Source organism: Nansenia antarctica (genome assembly GCF_963989245.1).
Source record: "Nansenia antarctica genome assembly, chromosome: 4".
NCBI lineage: Eukaryota > Metazoa > Chordata > Actinopteri > Argentiniformes > Microstomatidae > Nansenia > Nansenia antarctica.
Window position 1 is genome coordinate 42,915,391 of NC_137689.1, and position 24,403 is coordinate 42,939,793.

Genomic DNA, 24,403 nt, shown 5'->3' on the forward strand with positions numbered 1-24,403 from the left:
TCTGATCTGATTCTGATTCAGATGTGATGCTCAGAAAAGCCCTGGGACAACGACAAACCGCAGAACATGAACAGTCAACAACCACAACAACAACAACAACAATAACAACAACAACAATACTCTGAGGACATCTTGGTGGAGCTACCTCACTATCGTCTGCTGATCTCGGGGTTCGCTGGAAAGAGTTCTATCAACCTCTCCATCCTCAGACCCTAGTTTCCACAGCAGCCAATCCCATTGGCCAAACTGCCTTGCCCTCATCCCATAACGGCACAGATTATTATGTATTTTTTTGGGGGGGGGGGGCGAGGGGGTGGGCTCCCTAGTCTGTCAGTCGTCAGGAACGGCTCCGTCCATCCACTTCAGATAGGGCCGACTCCCGTCCTCCACCGGGAAGCTGAGGACCTCTGGGGTCTCGTAGGGGTGGACAGACCTGGGCAAGGACGTCACGGTTAGATAGATAGATAGATTTATAGAGAGAGATAGATAGATATAAAGATAGAGAGATAGAGAGATAGATATATAGAGATAGATAGATAGATAGAGAGAGATATATATATATATATATAGATAGATAGAGACAGATAGATAGAGAGAGAGATAGATGTATAGATAGATAGTGAGATAGAGAGATAGATATAGAGATAGATAGATGGATAGATAGATAAATAGATAGAATGAATGAATGAATGAATGGTCTTTATTGTCATTGCTATAGTACAGGTACCAAACAACGACATTTGGGAGGGGTGGCTCCCCTGGTGCTAGGAAAGAAAAAAAAAACTAAAAAAACAAGAAGGGAAAGGAGCTGGTTTACATAAATAAAGGCTATGTACACTATCCACTATACTATACTGTACAGATAAGACGACTAGGGTTGTCATATTGCACATAGTGTTATTGCACATTCATTTAAAGTGTCGCAGTTTGCAGGCTTGAAATGTACACATTTGTGCCTCAGCACTACACCTGATTTTTTCAATCCAGCAGCTGCCATCAATCCGTCCAGACTGTCCAGGGCCCAGAACCTAGGTCTTTGCTGTGTTCAGGGCCTGGATGGCCCTGGGGTAGAAGCTGAGCTTCAGTCTGTTTGTCCTTGCGGCCATGGTCCTGTACCGCCTTTTCGAGGGCAGCCGGGCAAAGTGTTCGTACCCAGGGTGGGTTGGGTCTCTGGAGATCTTGGAGGCCTTCCTGAGACAGCATGTGTTGTACAGCTCTTCCAGAGAGGGGAGGGGGGCGCCGGTGATCTTCTGGGCTGTTCTCACGACTCTCTGTAGCGCATTTCTCTCCGCGGTTGTGCAGCTGGAGAACCAGTTGCAGATGCCGTAGGTGAGGATGCTCTCCACTACGCCGCGGTAGAAGGCCACCAGTATCTCCTGCTTGTTGTGTTCCTTCCTGAGGACTCAGGAAGTAGAGCCGCTGTTGTGCCTTCTTGATGGTGGCTGCTGTGTTGTTCTTCCAGGACAGGTCATCCTATATGTGCACCCCCAGGAATCGGAGGGTTGAGACTCTCTCCACGCTCTCTCCGTCGATGAGCAGGGGCTGGATCTCAGATTTTTTCCTCCTGAAGTCCACGATGATTTCCTGGGTCTTTGACTTGTTCAGCAGCAGGTTGTTAACCTTGCACAGCTTGCTCAGCTGCTCTACCTCATCCCTGTACGCCGCCTCGTCCCCCCCCGAGATGCAGCCCACCACGGTGGTGTCGTCTGCAAACTTTACGATGGAGTTGCTGGGGTGGACGAGAGATAGAGAGATAGATAGATAGATAGATAGATAAATAGATAGAGAGAGATAAATAGATAGAGAGATATATAGATAGATAAATAGATAGAGAGATATAGATAGATAGATAAATAGATAGATGGAGAGATATAGATAGATAGAGAAATAGAGAGAGAGATAGAGAGATGGATAGATAGAGAGATGGATAGATAGAGAGATAGATAGAGAGATAGATACACAGACAGACATACACAGACAGACAGACAGACAGATAGATAGAGAGATCGAGAGATAGATAGATAGAGAGATAGATATAGATATAGATAGACAGATAGATAGATAGACAGATAGATAGATAAATAGTTAGAGATAGAGAGATAGATAAATAGATAAAGACAGACAGACAGACAGACAGATAGATAGATAGATAGATAGATAGAAAGAGAGATAGATAGATGGATAGACAGATAGATAGATAGATAGACAGACAGATAGATAGATAAATAGTTAGAGAGATAGATAGATAGATAAATAGATAGGGAGATAGATAGAGAGATAGAGAGATAGATATATAGATAGATAGACAGATAGATAGATAGATAGACATATAGATAGATAGATACATAGATAGAGAGATAGATAGATAAATAGTTAGAGAGATAGATAGACAGAGAGATAGATAGATAAATAGATAGAGAGATAGATAGATAAATAGATAGAGAGATAGATAGATAGATACATAGATAGATAGATACATAGATAGAGAGAGATATAAATAGATAGAGAGATAGAGATAGATAGATAGATAGATAAATAGATAGAGATATAGATAGATAGATAGATAGATACATAGATATATAGAGAGATAGATAGATAGATAAATAGAGAGAGATAGAGAGATAGATAGATAGATAGATAGAGAGATAGAGTGATAGAAAGATAGATAGATAGATAGATAGACAGATAGATAGATAGATAGATAGATAGATAGACAGATACATACATACATACATACATACATACATACATACATACATACATACATACATACATAGATAGAGTGATAGAGAGATAGACAGATAGATAGATAGATAGATAGACAGACAGACAGATAGATACATACATAGATAGATAGATACATAGATAGATAGACAGACAGACACACTACATACTGTACATACATACATACTGTAGAGCAGGGGTCCCCAAACTACGGCCTGCGGGCCGAACACGGCCCACCCCCACACTTGGACCGGCCCTTTGAACAACGTCGCCCCCACACACTCTCAACAATGCCAGAAACATATTTTGAAAATTAAACTTTAAATATATGTTTTAATCATATCATATCTGTATTTGATATTAAAGGTTGGCTTTCAAATTAAAATGTCCCTTAGTTATAAACTATTTTCATTAATAACATTATTAGTTAGTTTCACCCGCCCACAGAATGCGGTACATTCAACATAACGTTCCATAGTGAACGAGCCCGGATCTGTAGCAGGTGCACGCGAGCTAGAACGAAAATTCAGAGAGATGAAAAATGGCCAAACGGTTGGTAAAGAGAAAAGTTGATTCAGAATGCAGGGTTTTTAACCAACAGTGCACAAGTGATTATTATTGTTAAATGCAAAGAAGTTTGTCAATAAATGTATGAATGTGATCGCGGAGGAGGTGTGTCCCGTCAGTGAGTCTGTCCCAAGTAGGCACCAGATGAATTGAAACAATGGGGGATAGATAATGTAGATGCCCAGCTGCAGGAGAAAACGAAATAATGTTTCCGATATGTTCATGATCTGTGTCAAGCAGGGTTTTTCCTGCATAGAGAATTATGAGGCGGCCGCCTCCGTCATATTTCTAGCCGCCTCCAGCTCTCGACAAAACTCTGACGGTCGTATTAACGGTCGCTGTTTCGCAAATAAGTTAGCTTTCGTGTTTGCTAGTGAAACAGCTGATAGTTGATGTTGACTGCTCAAGGAGAATACATATTTGAAAGTACAGAATGCCTGAGAGCCTTATATTGCATTATATTACATTACATTTTGAATGGTCATCTGGTGCCTGAATATTGTGTTTTCCTTTACATAAATAATGACATTTCCACCATAAATTGATGCAGAAAGGGCACAAATTGCATCTAAATTCACCAGAATGCAATAAATTAAGTGTTTGATGCTCGTTTAAGGACCCCCAGACAGCCCTGCTTCATGGGTCCCCCCGTGTATGATGAGGGTCCTCCCTCATGTATCAGACTGTAAAACTGATTATATTTCATTGACATATCACTATAGGTATAAATTCCATCCAAATTCAACTGTTTAGACTTTGTTTGCATCCACCAGTGCTCTCCTGCGCGCAATTGCTTTGCGCAACCGCCTCCATTCCATATTATTTTATGTTAGAGACCGACCCAGGCCCCCCATCACAGAAAGGAAAAATGATGTGGCCCTCACAGAAAAAAGTTTGGGGACCCCTGCTGTAGAGGCTTCTTAATAATCCAAATAGACTCTACATTGGGTGAGTCGTAGGTTCCAACAAACAGTATCCAAAAAAGGTAGAGTGACGCGTGTATAAAAATAAACAGGTTCCTTTATTTACTCAAAATAAATATATCTCCATCAGCATAGTCCACATTAACGATCCTGTCAGCAAAGTCTATAGCTGTCCACAAAACTGTCCATTACTATTGAACTGTCAATTACTTTTCACAACCGTGTTGTCCTGAACTGTCAATTACTGTCGTTGAAACTTTGTTTGCTCCCAATTACAGTTTTTCTCAATTGCTAAAACACATTTCCCAAAACTTTCCTACATTTTCCCAAAACTCTAAACACAACACACTTTTCTAAAGCTACATAAACAAAACCACACCTTCTCTCTTCAAAACTCAAACTTTCACACCAAAACAGCTGCTCAAAGCCTGCAAAAATGTAAACACTATACTCATCATTACAGACTACAACAAAACAACTGAAAACACAATGTTCAGTGTGTGAGAATGTTCATTTTTTTCACAACTGCCAAAGCACATTTTTAGAAACCTTAAAGTATCTGTTCTCAGAATATATGACTGTAGAGTAGGGATGCTCCGATTTATCGGCCACCGATTTAAATCGGCCGATTTCACTCCAAATGACTCGATCGGTGATCGACAAAAATGGCTGATCGCAAAAAACGATCTTTTTTTTTTTTTTTTTTTTTTTCCTGGGGAAGACAGATAACTGAACAGAAAACATAGGAGGACGTAACAGTATGTAAACCATGAAGGCCACGTTTATGATGTCTTTTATACAGCCATATCGACTGACTTGGGCTTCAGGCCCTAACTGGGTGATAGGCCAGACCTTTACTATGCCATAAAAATGGGTCTGCGTTTGCTTGGTGCCTAATGGATCAAAACTTTTGTCTAAAAAGCAAAAAATATGTAGGCTATCCAGTCAGTAGGCCTACAGTTATGTATTTTTTTAAAAATCGGTATCGGTATCGGTTGATCTTGAGGAAAAAAATCGGTGATCGGTATCGGCCCCAAAAATCCAGATCGGAGCATCCCTACTGTAGAGTATTGGGCATTCATAGATGTGTGTGTTTCATATGAACAGTATGTAAATCTACAGAAAATACAGTATGTATGTTACGGTACATGTGGGAATACGGTACATGTGGGAAACTAGGGTTAGGGTTAGGTGCTAGGGTGACTTGGTACATTACTGTAACTGTGAACATTCTAAATCTGCTACTGCGACACTTTAATGAATGTGCAACAAGTATTATGTGCAATATGATAACCCATGTTTACATAAGGTTCAGATATAGGAAAAAGTTAGGATATTTATAGCATAGCATAGTGTACAGCACATTGTTTTATTGTATAGTAGATAGTGTACATAGCCTTTATTTTTGTCAACCAGCTCTTTTTCTCTTTTTTGTTTTACCCTTGGCTCTCTTGTTTTTAGTCTTTTTTCCAAGCACCAGGGGAGCCCCCCCCTCCTAAATTTCGTTGTATGGTACCTGTACTGTATTACAGTAATGACAATAAAGACCATTCATTCATTCATTCATATGCTGGCATGTCTAATAGGGCTGGGTTCAAAAAATCGATTTCCCGATTCTGAATCGATCTTCATTAAATGAGCGATTTATCGATTCATAAGTCCCGAGATCGATCTTTCATTTTTTTTTTTTTTTTTTTTTTTTTTTTTAAATATATAAACCCCTCAAAAAACGTTCGGAAACGCTTTTTTTGTTGATTATTATCGGTAGGCTATGTTTGTAGCCCCTTTATTTACATCGGCTGCAGTAAAGCACGTTAAAAAACACTTTTTGTAGTTGCAAAATGTTGGTCAATGATGTTCATATGTTCCAATAAAATGTGTTCCAATAAAAAGTACATTCATGTAACTGCTTTGGAGTCAATTCATTGATATGTTTAACAATGCTACATGTTATAGGGTTCCTTGAACCATTTATAGCATTAATTCTGAGAATCTCTTTCATATTCAAGCAAAAAATGTATATTTTAACTAGATCGAATCGGAATCGAATCGAATCGTGAGCTCACTGAGCTGGTGAATCGGAATCGAATCGTTTTGGGAAATCAGTGGCGATACCCAGCCCTAATGTCTAACCTTAATCCTAACCTTAACCCTAACCCCAACCCTACCCCTAATCCTAACCTTAAACCTAGCACCCTAGCACCTAACCCTAACCCTAGTTTTCCCACATGTACCGTATTCCCACATGTACCGTAACATGTACACTACTGTACTGTATCACAACTCAATGCAAACACTACAGAGGATCCATTACACACAACAATACTCACTGAAAACAATGTTCAGGGTGTGTAATTTATTTATGGAACTATACCACACACACACACACACACACACACACACACACACACACACACACACACCACAATCATTTGCAACAAGTGTCTTACATTTTGAGTCGTTAAGTTTAATGAATGAAGCCAGGTGTGTTCATTGTGTTCAAATTTTGCTGACTGTGGCAAGCATTTTGCATCACATGAGCTTTAATTTGAGAATTTGAGCAGAGTTTTTTGCAACTTGTGTTTTAGCAAGACAAAATGTGTTTAGATTTATGAGAAAAGGAGGATTGTGTTTTGTGAATTGTGTCTTCATGTGAAATGTGTTTATGGTTTTGGCAAATGGGGGCTAGTTTTAATAAATGTGTTTAGAGAACTGGTCATTTGGTTTAGAGAATTGGCTTTTGTGTTTTAGCAATTGGGGAAAACTGTAACCATCCCCTTCCTGTTCCCTTATATCCCCAATATTCATTCATCCCAACCACCAGGGGGGAATGACCATAAGGAACAATCTAAATAACATAAAATAGGGAATATAGGCTTAGAAGCAAATATTATCATAATTAAATTAAAGCAATCAATATCATAAATCAATAACTCAAAATTCATATTAGAAGATTAACATAAATAACATGTAGGACTAAAATGGCTCCTACACATACATACATACATACATACATACATAGATAGATAGATAGATAGATAGACAGACAGACAGACAGACAGACAGACAGACAGACAGCAGGGGTGCAAACTGGCGATGGTCCAAAAAGGTGACACTTTTTTTTTGCCTGTAGATCATCGTTTCTCAACGGGGGCGTTCAGACAACATCGGGGGGCGCTGGAACAAATATTTTTAAAAGGGGGGCGTTGAGGTGTTCTTGGGGGGCGTTCATGCATAAAGTATTTTTCTCATGAAAAACAGCTGTGTTATTACGGGCACATTCGTAAATGCACGAACGGTCAGTTCGCTCGGACAAACCGTGTTTTCAGTCAGAGCGCCCATCTCTGAGCGCTCTGAACTTGGCCGGGCTCTGACGCAGACACACGTAGCGCAGCGCCCCAAAAAATTAAAGTGAGAGTGTCATCAAGAAGATGGAGAAGCTAAAAACTCAGCTAGCAAAGGCAGAGCTTTTGATAGTTTCCAATGTGTCTGGGTAAGCTGCATTGTAGAAGAATCTTGACAGTTCATGTACAGTGCAGAAATTGCAATACTATGCTACGATAGAAAGAACCCCGGTTCATCCCATCTGTAACATCATGTTGACCAATGCCCAACTTCTATGAGTGTTTTCCTTGTAGGCTATGCTTGAGTGACATAATGTTTCAGTTTGTGGGCTCATTGTAATTGTTGCGTTCGCTTCGTTCGCTTCCTTTCAATACAGCTTATTTAATTTAGTTAAAATGAGTGGTAATACCATACCACCATACCAGAACATCACAGCAGGAACAACCTATCTCAAAAAAGCGATCGTAATAAACCAGTCCTGAAAGTTCTCTGTCGCTTACCAATAATCGAACCTAGAGAAATCAGCTACGAATGTCCCCTCCCCTCGCAGGTTCATCACAGTATATTACATAAATGTATTACTGTTAAGTGTTGTGGATGTTATTCCTAGTGCCATTCTGAGGTTAGCATTGCGATGTGTTTGCAAACTAAAATATACGATCGCTTTTTTGTGATATGTTGCTCCTCTTGTGATGTCCTGGAAACGAACGCATCAGCTGCAGCGTCTTTTGTATTGATCAGCTGTCAGCAGTGTTATTACGGGTACGTTCGTAAATGCACGAACGGTCAGTTCGCTCGGACAAAACCGTGTTTTCAGTCAGAGCGCCCATCTCTGAGCGCTCCCAGAGCTTTGGAACTTTGTTATGTTTTGATATGAGAAATTCGAAGTGGTCAGTTTATGAAAATAATACCATAGAATACTAAATAAAATATTAAAATAATAGCCCCCTAGCGTTTGCCGCCATATTGTGACCCCACCCCCCCCAAAGTCCAATCAAAAATGAATAAATATTAGCATCATAAAACAGCAATTTGGAGAAATGCAACACTAGCACACTTAAAAAAAACTAACAATGTTAGTTTTAATGTACAGTTCTGCAGCCTACTGTTTGTTCTGCATCGGACATGTGTGAAATTGCTGCTGTTCTGTAGCAGTCTGTTTGTATACTCTGATGTTGTCTGAGTTTGTTTAACACTCAGAAACAACATTTTTATTCACATTCACATGGCTTTTCTGCTCTCTGGTAAACTAATGATAATGATATTCCAACTGCCCAGTTAAATCCAATCTATTATTTGGCATTCAGTGACATGCTTTTTAAATTATATAACACAGAATATTAGTCAACATTAATATTTAGGGAAGAAAATAAGCCTACTTTTTTTGATGGGGGGGGCGGTAAGAGGCCTGGATAATGGACAGGGGGGCGCTGGCCCAAAAAAGGTTGAGAACCACTGCTGTAGATGGTTAGCTCTATCATTAACAGTGGTCTAACAATGATGCACGTGTAAGTAGCGATGGCCCTGACCTTAACACCCGCATAATTAATGTAAGCAACCTGTTCTCAAAATAATTATGCGGGTTCCTGCAGGTTTCAACAAGTTACATTTAAGACCTTTATAAGACCACTTTTAATAGATTTTAAGACCTATTGAGCAAGTATTGGTATTAGACTCACATTCGTTGATTCTTTTCATTAGCAATGCTGGGTAATCTGTTCTATTGCATATAGAACAATGATAATGTAAGTTAGCCTACTCTATCAATTTCTTGATTCATTTCCATTGCTTCTCAACACATTACTAGATATAATAGCATACATAACAGAATAAACTCACACACTTACTTACACTCACTTACACTGCATAGCCTACATACTGAGATATGGCACACACACACACACACACACACACACACACACACACACACACACACACACACACACACACACACACACACACACACACACACACACACACTATGGGCCGGTTTCACAGACAAGGCTTAAGCCTAATCCTAGACTAAAAAACATCTTCAATGGAGATTTTACATTGGAAGTGTGATTTAGTCCAGGACTAGGCTTAAGCCTTGTCTCTGAAACCGGCCCTATATTTACTAAACCACACACACCGTTGCTACCACTGCAAGTTTGAAGAAATTCTAACTTCACATGCCTACAGTCGAATCGCCTCCTACGGCGATTATCATATCGTGGCCTCTTGTCTTATCATTTCACGTGGCAAAATATCTGGGTTTTGGGCGCAGCTTAACCAATGTCACACGAGCAATAAGTGTGCGATAAGTTTTGCTTTATATGTTGTCTCTCATCCGCACGCGTCGTATTCCCACGCAGTAGGTCTGGCGACAATAATACATTTTCCGGTCTGACTTTTTAAAATAAAAATAAAATCTATTCTACGCAAGTCTAAAGCACACAGAAGCCATTAAAAAGGTTTATTTTGAAAATCTCGCCCTGTGTCTGATCCTGATGTTATAGAAGCAGCGTAGCAGCAGGGTAAAAGCGAGGTAAAGGGGGACGCGAGACAGTCTCGGGCAGCGTTCGTAAATTCGCTCTGCGCACTGGGCTCAACGTCATAAAGGGACCAAGTAATTTGATTGGACAAGAGGCATTCCATGACTGCTGATCAGATTTCCAGAGCGAATTTAAGAACGCAGCCTAGGGCAAACCACTCGCCGACTCGTTTTTTTCATAACACGAAACTTGAAGTTATAAAGTACCCACTCGATATAATAAACAACAGTTTAACGATCACTAAATACTTATAATGATCATCTAATTATGTGTAGTTATGTGTTTCTAGCATGTCGATGTTCTATCAGGTAAATTCGCTAGAACTAACCTCCATACCCTGGTTCAGAAGAAGAAATCAGTCCTTCGTCACTTACATCGAAACTTTTAGGTGGATTGGTTACCCTAGCCTAGATGGTCTTTGTGACATTTCACAATCACAAACATATACATGTATGTACAGAAACTCACTAAAGTATAAAACACCGCTAAAATACCGCTTCTCTTCAAATCACTCCATGACACTTTGAGGTCAGTGCCAGTGGCGGCTGGCCAATAGAGGGCGCTAGGGCGCTGCCCCCACCTTCCAACGCGCCCCCACTTCCTAGTTCCTACTTGTAAAAGTTTTAAAAAAGAAACATTGTTTACTCATAAAATGCGGCTGATATTCTGTCGGCACGACCAATGTTGTTGACGACCAATGTTGACCAAGTGAACACGAGTGAACGCTGGCGCGATTAGCTGCCGCTGCTCTCTGGTTGTTTTGAATGTTTTTATGATTATTATTAGTTTGCAGCAGATCATCTACTCCTGGCGAACGTGGTACCATTGGTCTCTACCCTGGGCTTACTGTCAAATCGATCTGTTTGTCAGTATTGTGTTTGTGTTTGCTCAAACGTTACCTAGCGTGTTGATGCTCCACTCACCCAGCCACTGCAACCGCTGTTCGGTGAACCTAACGTCTGCCAGTTCATCATGTGGATCTACAATCTCGCTGTGAGATTTATGCTCCTGTGGACTGTCCTGTCCTTCTTGATATATCCAGCGTCAACTCTGATCCAATACATGAGTGCGGAGCTCCATCAACTCCGTTCCTACCAATCTGCTCCCCCGTCTGTGCTGCATCGTTTTCCGGACGTCGCTCGCCTTCCACGTCGGAGGTACATCCATCGCGGAGCCGGACGAAGCTACCACATTGACGACTCCACTGCAATAAGCTCCATCTGGTCCTCCACCCGCCGCCACCCTCCGAGAAACACCTGCAGGAGAGTGGACCGTGGCGCGCTGGCTGGCCTGGTCAGGTCGGCTAGCGTTGGCTTCTCCAACCAGCACTCCGATCTCAAATTTGGTTTATTTAACATCCGCTCCCTCACTGGCAAGGGACAACTACTGCAGGACCTCCTCCTCGACCGCAAGTATGACTTTCTTTGTTTAACAGAGACTTGGCAACAACCCAATGACTTCTCTCAGATGAACGAGTCTACTCCACCTGGGTTTGTTTACAACTGCCAACCCCGTCTCACCGGCAGAGGGGGGGGGGTCTCGCGATAATCCACCGCGAGTCCTGGAAGGTCTCTTCTGTCACTATGCCAGTGTCTCATTCTTTTGAGTCTGTGGCTCTACAACTAAATGGACCTACCCCAACTGTTTTAGTTAATATCTACCGCCCACCCAAACCAAACAAGGATTTCTTTGATGAATTCAACACATTTCTCACCCACATCTGTTCACTCTCATCCAACATAATTCTGTTAGGTGATTTAAATATTCACATGGATAATACTAATCATGCTCTCACTTAGGACTTCATCTCTTGCCTGGACAGTTTTGGTCTCCAACAATATATTGATTTCCCTACCCATTCTAAAGGTCATATTTTGGACTTGGTCTGTTGCTCAGGTGTCACTCCCCTTAACTGTTCTGCTGTTGACCTCCCCATCTCTGACCACATGCTTGTTTCATTTAACTTAAGTTTGTCTCTATCCAAAACCAAACAGTCACGTACTATGTCCTTCCGCAACATCAGACACATTAATTTAGCAGATCTCACAACAGGCATCGACACTTTCCCCATCATCACCCCCCCATGCACCCCTGATCAGCTCGTCTCTCATTATAATGATGGACTCCAAACTCTGCTGGACTCACTCGCGCCCCTCAAAACCCGGACTGTCTCAGTCCCCCATTCTGCCCCCTGGTTTTCCCCTCACCTACGTCTGCTGAAAGCCAAAGGACGTCAGCTGGAGCGGCTTTCAATAAAAACCGGTCTCACTGTTCACAAACAGATGCACCATGCCCACATCCTCCTTTACAAAGACGCCCTCTCCTCAGCCAAATCCCAATATCTCACAGACAAAATCACTGCTGGTGCTGGGAACACCAGAGCCCTGTTCTCAGTGGTCAACAACTCACTCCGCCCCCCCGACTCCCTTCCCCCACACTTCTACTCCACTGACCACTGTAACTCCCTGATGTCATTTTTCAACTCAAAAATAGCCAATATCCACCAGCAACTGACCCCTCTTATGTCCAGTTGTCCATCTCCCCTATCTCCCCATCCCCCCCTCTCTGTACCTCTCTCCTGCTTCCATCTCCCCTCTGCTGCCGATTTATCTAAACTCATCCGGAAATCCAAGCCATCCACCTGCCAACTTGACCCCCTGCCCTCCTCCCTGGTCATAGCCTCCCTCCCCTCTCTCCTGCCCCTGATAACTGCAATCATCCATTCCTCCCTCACCTCTGGTTCTGTCCCATCATCTCTCAAATCCGCAGCCGTAACACCAATTCTGAAGAAACCTGGTTCAGACCCCAACATCTTCAATAACCTCCGTCCCATCTCCAACCTGCCATTTCTTTCAAAAATCCTGGAAAAAGTGGTGGCTTTACAGATTCATACTCATCTCTCTAACAATAACCTCTATGAACAGTTCCAGTCTGGCTTCCGCCCCCTTCACAGCACAGAAACAGCCCTCCTCAAAATCACAAATGACATCCTGATGGCAGCTGACTCCGGACTCATATCAGTATTTCCTCTATATGCATTTATTCGTGGCGGGCCGCCACCAAAGAATTTCCTCCGCCACCAAATGATTCAGACAGTCCACTTTGATTCAGGCTGCGCAGAAAGGCAGCGAGTTATTATGACCGGAGAACAGAAAAAAAGCAGATTGAAGCTAGATTTAGGTCGCTTCCAGACCAACATTTCGTTACGATTTAGGGCGTAGTTATTTACAATATGTTACAATGTTGCAATTAACCTCGTCGTTTGTGTTCTTACTGCAATCGAGACTCTCAACAGGCGCGCGGCGAGAGGCGACGCGCTTTCAAAACAGTTTTGTGATTGGTCCGAATTTAGAGGGACATTTGGATTTCAGGAAATCCCTCTCCTCTCTCTCTCTTAGCCCGTCGCCGGTGCCTTTAATCCCGTATCCTAATCGAAAACGGAACATCATCAGCGACGACTGTGGGTTATTGCATTTACTGCTGTTCTCTGGTTCATGTTCTTATACCAGTGCTCAGTATAGAGTATTTTAAATGAACATTCGTAATCTATGTCTCTGATGTTCATGGTCAATTAAATGCGATGGTAGCTGACGTCGGCACGTTGCGCCGTTCTGAGCGGCAGCAGGTCTCGCTGCACTGTTTTTAATGTTTGTCGGTTTGTTGTTGTATAATGTCTAATGTTACAACCTCAGCCAGAGTTGTTTATACCAGAAGTGCCCTCTTTGCACTAAGAGAGACTGCAAAACATGAGGGTTTCAAACACTCATTACCGAAGGAACTACGGAAGAAATACCGGGGGTGCAAAGCTGGAGCGAAGCTAAAAGCTAAATCGAGGAGGCGGTGGAGATACAAGCCGTTTCTACCATCAATCGTAATGGGAAATGTTAACTCCTTACCCAACAAATGTCACGAGTTGGAGGCACTCGTGATGCATCATTCAGTGTATCGGGAGTGCAGCCTGATGTGCTTCTCTGAGAGCTGGCTAAATGACAACATCGCCGACTCATGTGTGGAGATCGAACTATTCATAGCAATATGCGCGGGGCAAAAATAATCTATTGCTTCTAAAATCACCACGAACAGAACGGCGGAGGTACGGGTAAACACGGCTCATGTTGGTGTCCTCAGAGGTAAGAGTTGGTTTTCTTTAACTCAACTGATAGCATTACCTGGCTGTTGTTGTTTACCGAATGCTCCATCTGACTGTCACACTGTGATTTTACTTGTGTAAACAGTTAATGAGTAACGTTAGCCGGTTCTGTGCGTGTACTCTCACGTAGGCCTACTTCGTATTGATCTTTCTGTGTGTGTGTGTGTGTGTGTGTGTGTGTGTGTGTGTGTGTGTAATGTGCGTTCCGCATGTTCCGCTGCAGCTGTAGGATATGTTGGTATTTGATCACCTTCTATATAAAATCACTTGCTCGGCTTTAATGACTTAACCGCTATTTAAGAAATTATAATTGTTGCCACCCTCTATAGTTTTTGGTGAAACCACGTCTTTGTTTTGAGCGCCAGTGCGCGTTTTATGCGCGTGCACGAGATAACCGCTCCGCCACTAATGTGAAAAATCCTGGAGGAAACACTGTCATATCCATCCTCACCCTACTCGATCTGAGCGCCGCTTTTGATACTATATCGCACTCCACCCTCCTTAACCGTTTAGCCTCCATTGGTATATCTGACACCCCTCTATACACTGGTTCCATTCTTATCTCTCTGGTCGCACTCAGTTTATACAGTTAAAATCATTCACATTCCATCCGTCCCCCCTCTCCTCTGGTGTACCCCAGGGCTCTGTCCTTGGCCCCATCCTCTTCATCATCTACCTCCTCCCACTTGGTCTGATTTTCCGTAAATACAACATCCATTTCCACTGTTATGCGGACGACACCCAGCTCTACGTTTCCTCCAAACCCACTTCCACCCTCCCTCCCTCCTCCCTCTGTGCCTGTCTACATGAACTTAAATCCTGGTTCACTTCAAATTTCCTTAAACTAAACAGTAATAAAACAGAGGTAATTCTCATTGGCTCCAAATCCACACTCACCAAGCATCCCAGTTTCACCCTCAACATAGACAACTCCTTGGTTTCCCCCTCCCCCCAGGTTAAGAGTCTGGGTGTCGTCCTCGACAGCACCCTTTCATTCCACTCCCACGTCAACAACACTATCCGGTCTGCTTACTTCCATCTTCGTAATATCAACCGCCTCCGCCCTTCACTCACTCCCAACAGCGCCGCAATCCTGGTCCACTCCCTTGTCACTTCCCGCCTAGATTACTGTAACTCCCTTCTCTTTGGTCTCCCCCACAAACTGCTCCACAAGCTCCAACTGGTCCAGAACGCTGCTGCCCGTATTGTCACCAGAACCCCTGTCATCAGTCACATCACCCCCATTCTACACCAACTCCACTGGCTCCCCATCAAACACCGCATCGATTACAAAATCCTTCTCCATACTTTCAAGGCCATCCATAACCTCGCTCCTCCATACCTGTCCTCCATAACCTCGCTCCTCCACATCAAAATTCCCACCCGGTCCCTCAGGTCTGCCTCCTCCATCAACCTGACCGTCCCCCCAGCCCGTCTGTCCACCATGGGGTTTAGAGCCTTCAGCCGCTCCGCCCCTCGCCTCTGGAACTCCCTCCCCCCCGACATCAGGAACATTGATTCAATTTCCTCATTCAAAACCCACCTCAAAACCCACCTGTTTACACAGGCATATCCCTATTGATTTACTGTTCCCGTGCTGCTCTGCTGCTAGCTATGTTTTATACTGTATATTTCTATGTGTTTTGCTTTTGGAATTTTGTAACTGTTTTTAAATGTGTTGTTGTACGGCGACCTTGAGTGCCATGAAAGGCGCCTTATAAAATAAATGTATTATTATTATTATTATAATTGTTGAGACCGAGAGCTACGAAGCAGTTAGCACTGGGTCGGGTGTCGCTAGCAGCACTGAGGTGAACATGGGGGACAGCAACAGAGAGACAGACAACAGGAGAGGACAGCAACAGAGAGACAGACAACAGGACAGCAACAGAGAGACAGACAACAAGACAGCAACAGAGAGACAGACAACAGGACAGCAACAGAGAGACAGACAACAGGAGAGGAGAGCAACAGAGAGACAGACAACAGGACAGCAACAGAGAGACAGACAACAGGAGAGGAGAGCAACAGAGAGACAGACAACAGGACAGCAACAGAGAGACAGACAACAGGAGAGGAGAGCAACAGAGAGACAGACAACAGGACAGCAACAGAGAGACAGACAACAGGAGAGGAGAGCAATAGAGACAGAACTGAGGTGAGGTGAGCAACAGAGATAGTTCAGGATGATAACAAACAGTTCAGTATGACAGAGACAACTAATAGAAAGACAACGGTATGATTATAGAGTTGACATGTTCAAGGAAATATTGTATGATAATAGAAAGGTACACTTTAATTTAATTAAAGAAGTAACAAAGAACACATTTATTATCACAATTGCATTGTGTTCCATGTCTTTCTCCATTGAATAAATAATGCCTAGTTGAATGGCTAAACAAGACAACTGTCTGGACAGTACAATCCATTTGAGCAGCTAGAATTATTCACCTTACCGCTGCACAGATAGACAAAGGGTATAAGTCCATTCTGTTAACATTAGGTCTACTCTCCTAACAAAGACTATTCCAGTTGATTTATCAGTTGTTGTGCATTATATTTTTGTTGTGTTTGCAGTTTGCCCTTTAACACAAGTTATATATATATTCTCATGCTAAAATCGACTGTAAATCCAGATTATAAAGTTGATATTCTTCCCCGTGGAGCATGCCCCCATAACCTGTGCCCCACCCAACATTTTTATTACCAGCCGCCACTGGTCAGTGCATTTGTTTTTTTGGTGAACTACCGTAATAACCCTAAATGGCTAGAGAGTGCAACTTCTGTGCTTTCAGAAACTGTTGGATTTTTTTCGATTGCACATACTATAGTTCAAGAATTACGATAGTTTGAACGAACCCTGTAAAATCCTGTTGAGAAGTTATCGCAACATAGAAATAACTTCTATGTTATTTTATTTTATTACTTCTTATGTTTCTACTTCCATCTTAAGACGTTTTATTTCAACTGCAGCAGAGTTTAGCAGACAGGAAGATGTTATCTTGGGCATCATGTGACTTGGATGAGATGAGATGTAGACCCCCAATTTTTTTTTTTTACTTTTTTTGCAGATCTGCATGATTCATGTAGGTCACCTATTTTGAGGTAAAAACTGCGAATTTCACCTAAAGGTGACAAGTTTGCACCACTGCAGACAGACAGACAGACAGATATATACTGTACATACATACATACATACATACATACATACATACATACATACATACATACATACATACATACATACATACATACATACATACATACATACATACAGACAGACAGACAGACATACAGACAGACAGACAGACAGACAGACAGACAGACAGACAGACAGACAGACAGACAGACAGACAGACAGACAGACAGATAGATAGATAAATAGATAGATAGATAGATAGATAGATAGATCTTTTTATTTAGTCAGGACAGTGCACATTAATGAACAGTCACTTATACAGAGTATTGTGACAGTAAATATTGCAGATTTAGCTGTGAGCTAATTTGCATCCGTATTCCTCATGACATAAAATCGTACAATAGATAAAAACAAGAATAATTACAAGAATAATGATAAAACAAGATAAAAACAAGAATAATGGACAACATTATACAACAGAATACAGAATACAATAGGACATATGAGTATGTGACCATAGGCACAGTAGAAAATAAAGTGCATAGGTTAAAAGTGCAAAATAAGACAAAAAAGAAGGTAGTGCAATAGTACTGAGGGAAAGGTAGCTGGACAGTCTGTAGTGCTGTCATTGGCTCCCAGTACGTTATAGGGTAGACTTTAAAGTTATTCTATTGGTCTATAAAGCTCTTAATGGTAAGGCCCCCTCCTACCTAGCAGACCTTCTCACCCCATATACCAACGTCAGGGCCCTTAGATCTGCTGATAAGGGTCTCCAAACCATCCGTAAATTCAACCTCAAGTCTAGGGGGGGCATGCTTTTGCTGTCGCAGCCCCTGACCTCTGGAACAGCATCCCCATGTCCATCAGATCTGCCCCCTCCATCGAGTCCTAAATCTAAGCTCAAAACTCACTTGTATTCCTTAGCGTTCCCTGACTCACTCTGACTCCTGCCTTGTTTGTTTTGACGTGTTGTTCTGTTCTCTGTTGTTCTGTTGGTTGTTTATTTTCTGTTTATTTACACTTTAGGAGTACTTTTACTGTAAGCACTTTGGTTGACAAGTGTCATGTTTAAATGTGCCATATAAATACATTTGATTGATTGATTGAGTGCAACAAGGGGATGCCCAAAGAGAGTTATGGGTGCACTACGCACTTACTTTAAACACTACGCTCTGTCTAACTACAGCGTAGGAAGCTCCCATCACACTTTACTGAGGGAGCACTTCCTGTCACATGGTCAGCTGGGACGCTTCAGACGCTACAGTGTGTGACTCACCTCACATAGTCGGTGAGACGCTGGATCTTGGAGGTCCGTGTCTTCACCAACTACAATGTCAAATATCACCTCCAATTATTGATATTTGCTTGCAGGTTTAAAACAGGAATATTATTATTTATTTATTTTTTATGTTAGAGTTTATAACGTTTTAAACAGAGACTTGAAAGTGTTGCGGCAACGTAGTCAACTTACCATTAGAATCTCTGTTGCGTCTTGAATCTCCCCTTTCCAGTAATACCTAGCACAACAATGAAACACAAGTCAAATGCCACTGTCTATAAAATGAAGGTGGTGGAAAAAGTGTCACATACAGTACCAGTCAAAAGTTTGGACACACTTTCCCCATTCAAATCAACTAGTATATTGCCTGTGTATTTTCAGTCTTGATAGTTGGCTTTTGTGGTCATTTAACCCAGTTAATATGAACTCAGTACTTTCGGCGGTTACCAAGCTAAGGTGAGGCCGTTCTAGCCACCATCACCATCTCAATGTCTTTGTCAGTTCCAGTTTTTCCATGACCTAATCATCGATGCTATTTACGCTAATGTGTTTTCCTTTTTCGTTTCTGTGGGATCGACCTTGGGATTATGCATTAACAAGTCCCTCTCTATCAAGCACAAAGAACAAGGTCACACTTGAGAAGAACTTTCCCCTCTTGCTTACTGGTAATGGCTTGTTGAGAAGTGATGAAAGCCATTTACATTCAGTCAGTTCACCACCACAATGGTTTCCTGGGTAACAGGCACTCAGGAAGTGTGTGTGCGTGTGTGTGTGTGTGTGTGTGTGTGCGTGTGTGTGTGTGTGTGTGTGTGTGTGTGTGTGCATGTGTGTGTGTGTGTGCATGTGCGTGTGTGTGTGTGTGTGTGTGTGTGTGTGTGTGTGTGCATGTGTGTGTGTGTGTGTGTGTGTGTGTGTGTGTGTGTGTGTGTGTGTGTGTGCATGTGTGTGTGTGTGTGTGTGTGTGTGTGCATGTGCGTGTGTGTGTGTGTGTGTGTGTGTGTGTGTGTGTGTGTCTGCGTGTGTGTGGAGGGGTGGACCAAAGTTCAGTGGGAAAACTCACAAGTGAAGGGTCACACTAGCAAGACTTACATGGTGGCAGTCCTGGGGAGAATATTGATGCAGGCTGCCATCCTCTTCTCCATGATGGCTCTGTGTGGAGAGAAGACCAGCTGTTTACCAATTAGACTGTGTGAGACTGACTCACTTATTACAATGCAGCCCAGTCCCATAGTCACAGTCACAGGGAGAAACGTCGCATTTATCCAGATGGATATTTCGGTCGCCACTGAACTGTGGGCATTCCCTCACCAGCACAATACTCCTCTAACCTGTGAGGCAGGACATTTACATTTTGGCAAACGACCGTGCCTGGTTTCAAAGGCACTCAGTGTTCTCTCCCCGAGCACACAGTAAATAGGCCCAGCTCAACGAGATGCAGCTAAAAAAGCCGTCACAGATGTAAGAGAGAGTTCCACTCCGGCTCGTAGCTCAGGAGGCAGACTCTGGTTTGTCAAATCTAGAGAGAAACAACAACAACAACTCTCGATTGAGATTCTGGGGGGGGGGCGCAGGGGTTTCAAAAAGTGCTGGGATGTTATAAGCAAGTCCACAACCCCTCTGAAACGTTTTGCTGCGAGCGCCACCTGAATCTGCACACTGATGAGCCTCCTCCTGCCCCAGTCATGCTGTTGTGTATAGACCTATGTGCATGCATGGTATGACATGAAAACATGGCTGAACAAGTTAGCTGAACAGGTTTTAGAGGCCAGCATGTGTCAGATGAGCAGTGTGCATTCAAATGACGTATATAAAAAAAAAGATTTCTGTTGAAATCCCTGCCTCCGTTTGAAGCAGTTCTCTCTGTTTGTCACTAGAACACGCGTGAGCATCAGTGGAACACACGTGTTGTTGGTGAGGTTCCCAGGAGGCAGCGCCCCTCCCTTCAGCACTTTTTGACAAGTGCTTTCAATCGGCGAGTCTGACTTAGTGAGGCGAGCAGTTCTGTTGCTCCTTACGCAAACGGGTGGATGAAAACAAGCCTTGTGACCAGCCTAGAGGCGTCCAAAAGCTGTGACTTCATAACAATAATGTCACAGTGAAATCAATCTATTATGATATTCCTATGCCGCAGTAGATGTGTGTGTGTGTGTGTGTGTGTGTGCCACGTTCCCTTGACAACATTTATAGTTTGAGAATTATATTTCTCAGCGCGGGGGCAGGAAACCACCACAATCTATCACAAAATAAATACTCAAAGCGCTGTTTTCTTGTCACAATTTTCTGATTTGTTATGTAACCTCTGAACAAAAGCAATAATGGCCGAGAGGCTGAGATTTATCGCTAATATTGTCACTTGGTAGAGGTCTGGCACTCCGCTGAGTGTCGTACATAACAACAACATCCCCTGCCCTGACAGTATTGGTGATAAATCACTGCCTCTTGCATGAAATACTCCAGAATCCATCATCGACTGTTTGTATGTATTATTGTATGGGGAATCATTCAGAAAAAATACACATATGAGAAAGAAAGCGGTAGAGAGAGCTAGGGTTATATTGTGGAGAAATATATACAGTATAATGGTCATAGACTGTATTCCCATACCTCGACTTTAAATTAGCAATATGAACAGTAACAGTAGGCAACTGAGTGATATGTTATATGAATGTGTTTTAAAAGGCCAGGGTTGGGCTAGAAAGGCTAATGACATGTTCACATTACTCTCTGATTATCCTCCAACCCCCTCGCCTACCAACCCATAACACCTGTCTACTTCACTGATCACCTCGTCTCTCACCCCTCAGCCTTCTCAGCATATCTATTATCATCCCAAGGCCCTCAAACCGCCCGCCCGTATCCTCAATCCTTCATTTGAAACAGTTTAAACCGTACACAACCACTGGGAGTCACTCAACTTTTCACATAGGCTGTCTGTTGATACATGTTCGGTAAAAAAATGGCATATAACATCACTTGACCATCCATCTAACAGGTCCATGATGTCCTAAGACAGTATTCACCACGGTATGGTACAATGTGTAGTACTGTAGGTGTGTAGTACTGTAGGTGTGTGGTACTGTAGGTGTGTAGTACTGTAGGTGTGTAGTACTGTAGGTGTGTAGTATTGTAGGTGTGTAGTACTGTAGGTGTGTAGTACTGTAGGTGTGTAGTATTGTAGGTGTGTAGTACTGTAGGTGTGTAGTATTGTAGGTGTGTAGTACTGTAGGTGTGTAGTATTGTAGGTGTGTAGTACTGTAGGTGTGTAGTATTGTAGGTGTGTAGTACTGTAGGTGTGTAGTATTGTAGTAGGTGTGTAGTACTGTAGGTGTGGAGTACTGTAGGTGTGTAGTACTGTATGTGTGTAGTATTGTAGGTGTGTAGTACTGTAGGTGTGTAGTATTGTAGGTGTGTAGTATTGTAGGTGTGTAGTACTGTAGGTGTGTAGTACTGTAGGTGTGTAGTACTGTAGGTGTGTAGTATTGTAGGTGTGTGGTAGCGGTTGGTGGTTGGTACAGCATATACTTAGACAAATGTATTTGCTGAAAGTCGCTTTGTGGATAAAGGCGTCTGCTAAATGCCCAAAATGTCAATGTAAATGGGGGGGGCAGGTAGCCTTGAGGTTAGAGAGGCCGGCTAGCTATTGGAAGGTCACTGGTTTGATCCCCGCCTCAGGAGGGAGCTGCACTATGGCTGACCCTGTGCCTAGAGCAAAAAAAAACAAGTTCCAACAACTGACTGACAAGTTGATTGCATGGCAGGCATATAGAACCATTCTTCTTCTAAAGGTAAATGTAAACTCCAAGGCTTCGGAGACCGTGCCTTTTCACGAGTTGCACCCCGCCTCTGGAACTCTCTCCCTCAACCACTCAGAGAAAGAGACCCTCTTTCTCCACTTTGAAATCCCACCTCAAAACCTACCTGTTCTCCCTTGCATACAACCTCCCCTACCCCTAACCATCTCTCCTAACCCTGCCCCCCCCCCCCCCCGCCCCCCCGAGACATTCCTGTGTTAACTGTTCCCTCTTCGTTAACTCTGTGTTCTATGTGCTCATGTTATCTGTTGCTTGTTATTTCTGTGTTTTTTTGTTTTTCCGATATTGTCAGCGTCTTTGAGCCCCGGAAAAGCGCTATATGAATACAATGAATTATTATTATTATTATTATTATTATTAAACATTACCTGCCGATGTCCTTGGCTGCCTGCTCATTGGGGCAGTTGATGAGGAGGACAGAGTGGTGCCCTGGGACGTAGCTCCCTGTGAAGGCAGAGTGGACACGGAGCCCTAGGGTCCGCAGCATGGGACACATGGACACAGACAGGACTATCGTCTGGACAAGGGGGGGGATAAGAAACAACAACTCAATGGACTTCCACCCAATCAAGAGATGTCACCCACCTTGTGATGGTGGATGGATGATGATGTCACCACTCAGATACTCAGAGGTCACTTCAGAGCAAGCTGTGCTTCGGGGGCCTTGGTATGTGTATGGTGAGATCCAGTGCACAGTGAGTGTGTTATCCTCCTGGCTAGTAAATTTAATGAGGAATGCTGTGTTTCCTGGGCAGAGCCTTGTCTATCCTCTCTTATTATTTTGTGCGATGCCTGTCACAACTAAATGAGTGGATGGAACATGGCCAATTTATAATCCGCTATGCTTTATCGGATGTCCTGCAGCATGCAGATGTCTGTCAGTCTGTCTGTCTGTCTCTCTATCTCTATCTCTCTAAAGAAATGAGAAAATTACCTCATACACATTTTTGTCAATATTACTAAATAAAATGTAAACACATTACTAAGGTAAACACCACATAGGTTCACGGTAACTGGTTGTTATCGAACGAACTCTTCCACAGATTAAAAAAGAAAAAAACATAATTGCCATCAATCCATACATAGCATACAATTAATCCAAACAAATAATTACCATACAGATGATGAACAATCCCGAACGGACGAGGGTGTGAACGAACGACTCCTTGTGACATCGCTGGTACACCCAGTCCATTTTACTGCTCGCAACAAATGTCATCCCGAAAAGTTGAGATGGTCAGAGGAAGAGAACTTGTCCCACAGAGGGAGGAGGGAGAGACCTAGAACAACTCCGCTATCCCGCACTCATGACACTCCCTCTCGCTCCGCTTCATTCTCCATAAGCCATCTTTTTTAAAAGATCCTGAGGTTGCAAAAGTAAAACTTTAGACACGTTTTTCATTTGTGAAGCAGACTTTTGTTGCGAGACAGGTAGGTGGGTCAGTTAACGACAGACAGGTAGGTGGGACAGACAGACAGGTAGGTAGGTGGGACAGACGGACAGACAGGGACCAAGCTCGGCGCTGCTTGCCATTGGATGTTCGACACTTCCTGACGCGCCCGCGTCCAATCAAATAACCAGTTCGCCTCTGCGGCTCCGCCCCCTGGACTGGCATCATAAGCGGCTTTCATGTCTGATAAATGTAAGTGCTTTTTTTTTTTTAATGTTGAGCTTCAAGCAAAGAGGTAGGCCCATAGATTACGAATAGCCGGTTTTGAACGAAGCTGAAAACCATTACTTATGAACGTATTAGTCCAGCAATCGCATCAATACCACAATGGGTTTATTGAGAATATGCATTGATTTGAAGTGTTCTGATGAGTTGATGAGACATGACTCTGGTATGACTCTGGTATAATTCTGTGGTGACTCTGGTATGACTCTGTGATGACTCTGTGGTGACTCTGGTATGACTCTGTGGTGACTCTG

General features: G+C 42.8%; 1 protein-coding gene across 1 annotated transcript; it reads right to left on the reverse strand.

The window, feature by feature from the left end:
- Positions 1 to 271: 271 nt before the first annotated feature.
- LOC308156987 (protein CutA homolog) lies at positions 272 to 23,709 on the reverse strand. The gene is made up of 6 exons (XM_080530455.1): positions 23,588 to 23,709; positions 22,842 to 22,990; positions 19,751 to 19,810; positions 18,854 to 18,899; positions 18,659 to 18,708; positions 272 to 433 (listed from the first exon to the last, which is right to left on the reverse strand). The coding sequence occupies exons 1-6, from the start codon at positions 23,690 to 23,692 to the stop codon at positions 331 to 333; spliced, it is 513 nt and encodes a 170-aa protein (XP_080386581.1). The 5' UTR covers positions 23,693 to 23,709; the 3' UTR covers positions 272 to 330.
- Positions 23,710 to 24,403: the final 694 nt, after the last annotated feature.

Bases quoted from the DNA above. Each gene is read 5' to 3' on its own strand.
- LOC308156987 (XM_080530455.1), bottom strand. From the start codon at position 23,692: ATGACATTTGTTGCGAGCAGTAAAATGGACTGGGTGTACCAGCGATGT. The intron at 22,991-23,587 runs GTAATTATTTGT...CCCCTTGTCCAG, and splicing joins GATTGTTCATCATCTGTATG to ACGATAGTCCTGTCTGTGTC. The intron at 434-18,658 runs GTGAGTCACACA...GTCCTTGCCCAG, and splicing joins CGTCTCACCGACTATGTGAG to GTCTGTCCACCCCTACGAGA.